General features: G+C 43.6%; 1 protein-coding gene across 1 annotated transcript in view; it reads right to left on the bottom strand.

Moving 5' to 3' along the window:
* Smarcc1 (SWI/SNF related, matrix associated, actin dependent regulator of chromatin subfamily c member 1) overlaps positions 1-1197 on the bottom strand; it is a 110038-nt gene that overhangs the window by 92603 nt on the left and 16238 nt on the right. The window contains exon 5 of the mRNA XM_021171250.2: positions 286-378. Within this exon, the coding sequence (XP_021026909.1) occupies positions 286-378 (93 nt within the window). The remainder of the gene's footprint in view (positions 1-285; positions 379-1197) is intronic.

The following is a 1197-nucleotide window of genomic DNA, read 5'->3' as shown; positions in this document are numbered from 1 at the left end:
TCACTCTGTAGACCAGGCTGGGCTCGAACTCAGAAATCCGCCTGCCTCTGCCTCCCAAGTGCTGGGATTAAAGGCGTGCGCCACCACGCCCGGCTGGGCCACTTTTAACTATTTAAGCAAAATCTAAGACTGTCCTAAACTCATCCCAGTAAATACTGAATGTCCCCATCAGGGTACACGGGAACTCTGAGAAATCCTTCCTTCAAGGTAGACACGTACAAAGGGCAAATTCTGGCACTTATTAAAGGCTTACTACCACCACACTAAAGCAATCGTGTCTATTACCTGATGCCGTTTGATGATATCTTTCAACTTGTTAGCCAACTTCAAATCAATGTCTGGAATGAGGTAGATGTTTGGTCTAGTCAGACAGTTGTTCTGAGAAAACAAAAAGACAGACTTTGAAATTCAAATGATCTTGAGATGATGTCCACTGACGGTCATCATTCTTATAGCATATTTATTATGTTAACTGCATGCGGAGAGTGTGCACCAGGGCACACATGTAGTCATCAGACAAGCATGTTTCTGCCATATAGGCCATCAAGTGCCTTTCCCCATTTAGCCATCTCATAGTTCATGGTCATCATTGATTATCTTTTTTTTTCTTTTTTGTTTTTCGAGACAGGGTTTCTCTGTGTAGCCCTGACTGTCCTGGAACTCTCTCTGTATACCAGTCTGGTCTCGAACTCAGAAATCCGCCTGTCCCTGCCTCCCAATTGCTGGGTTTAAAGGCGTGTGCCACCACTGCCCAGCTATTTTCTTTTTGTATTAGATATTTTCTTTATTTACATTTCAAATGTTATCCCCTTTCCTAGTTTCCCCTCCAAAAATCCACTACCACCCCCCCGTCAGCTTAATGGCTAAAGTTGATATTTAAACCTACATTTCTTTCTTTTTATAAAAGATTTATTTATTTTATATGAGTACAGTGTAGCTGTCCTCAGACACAGCAGAAGATAGCATTGAATTGCACTACAGGTGACAGTGAGCCACCACCATGTGGGTGTGGGAATTGAACTCAGGAGCTCTGGATGAGTAGTCACTGCTCTTAACCACTGAGCCAGCTCTCCAGTCCCAAAACCTGCATTTCTTAACATACAAAACAACCTTTTTTTTTGGGGGGGGGGGGGAGGGGGGACAGCGTTTCTCTATGAAGCCATGGATTTTTCTCTGTAGACCAGGCTGACCTCAAAC

This window comes from Mus caroli, chromosome 9 (assembly GCF_900094665.2).
Source record: "Mus caroli chromosome 9, CAROLI_EIJ_v1.1, whole genome shotgun sequence".
Lineage (NCBI taxonomy): Eukaryota > Metazoa > Chordata > Mammalia > Rodentia > Muridae > Mus > Mus caroli.
Note: the sequence above shows the minus strand (reverse complement) of the source record. Positions and strands in the feature narration are given on the sequence as shown.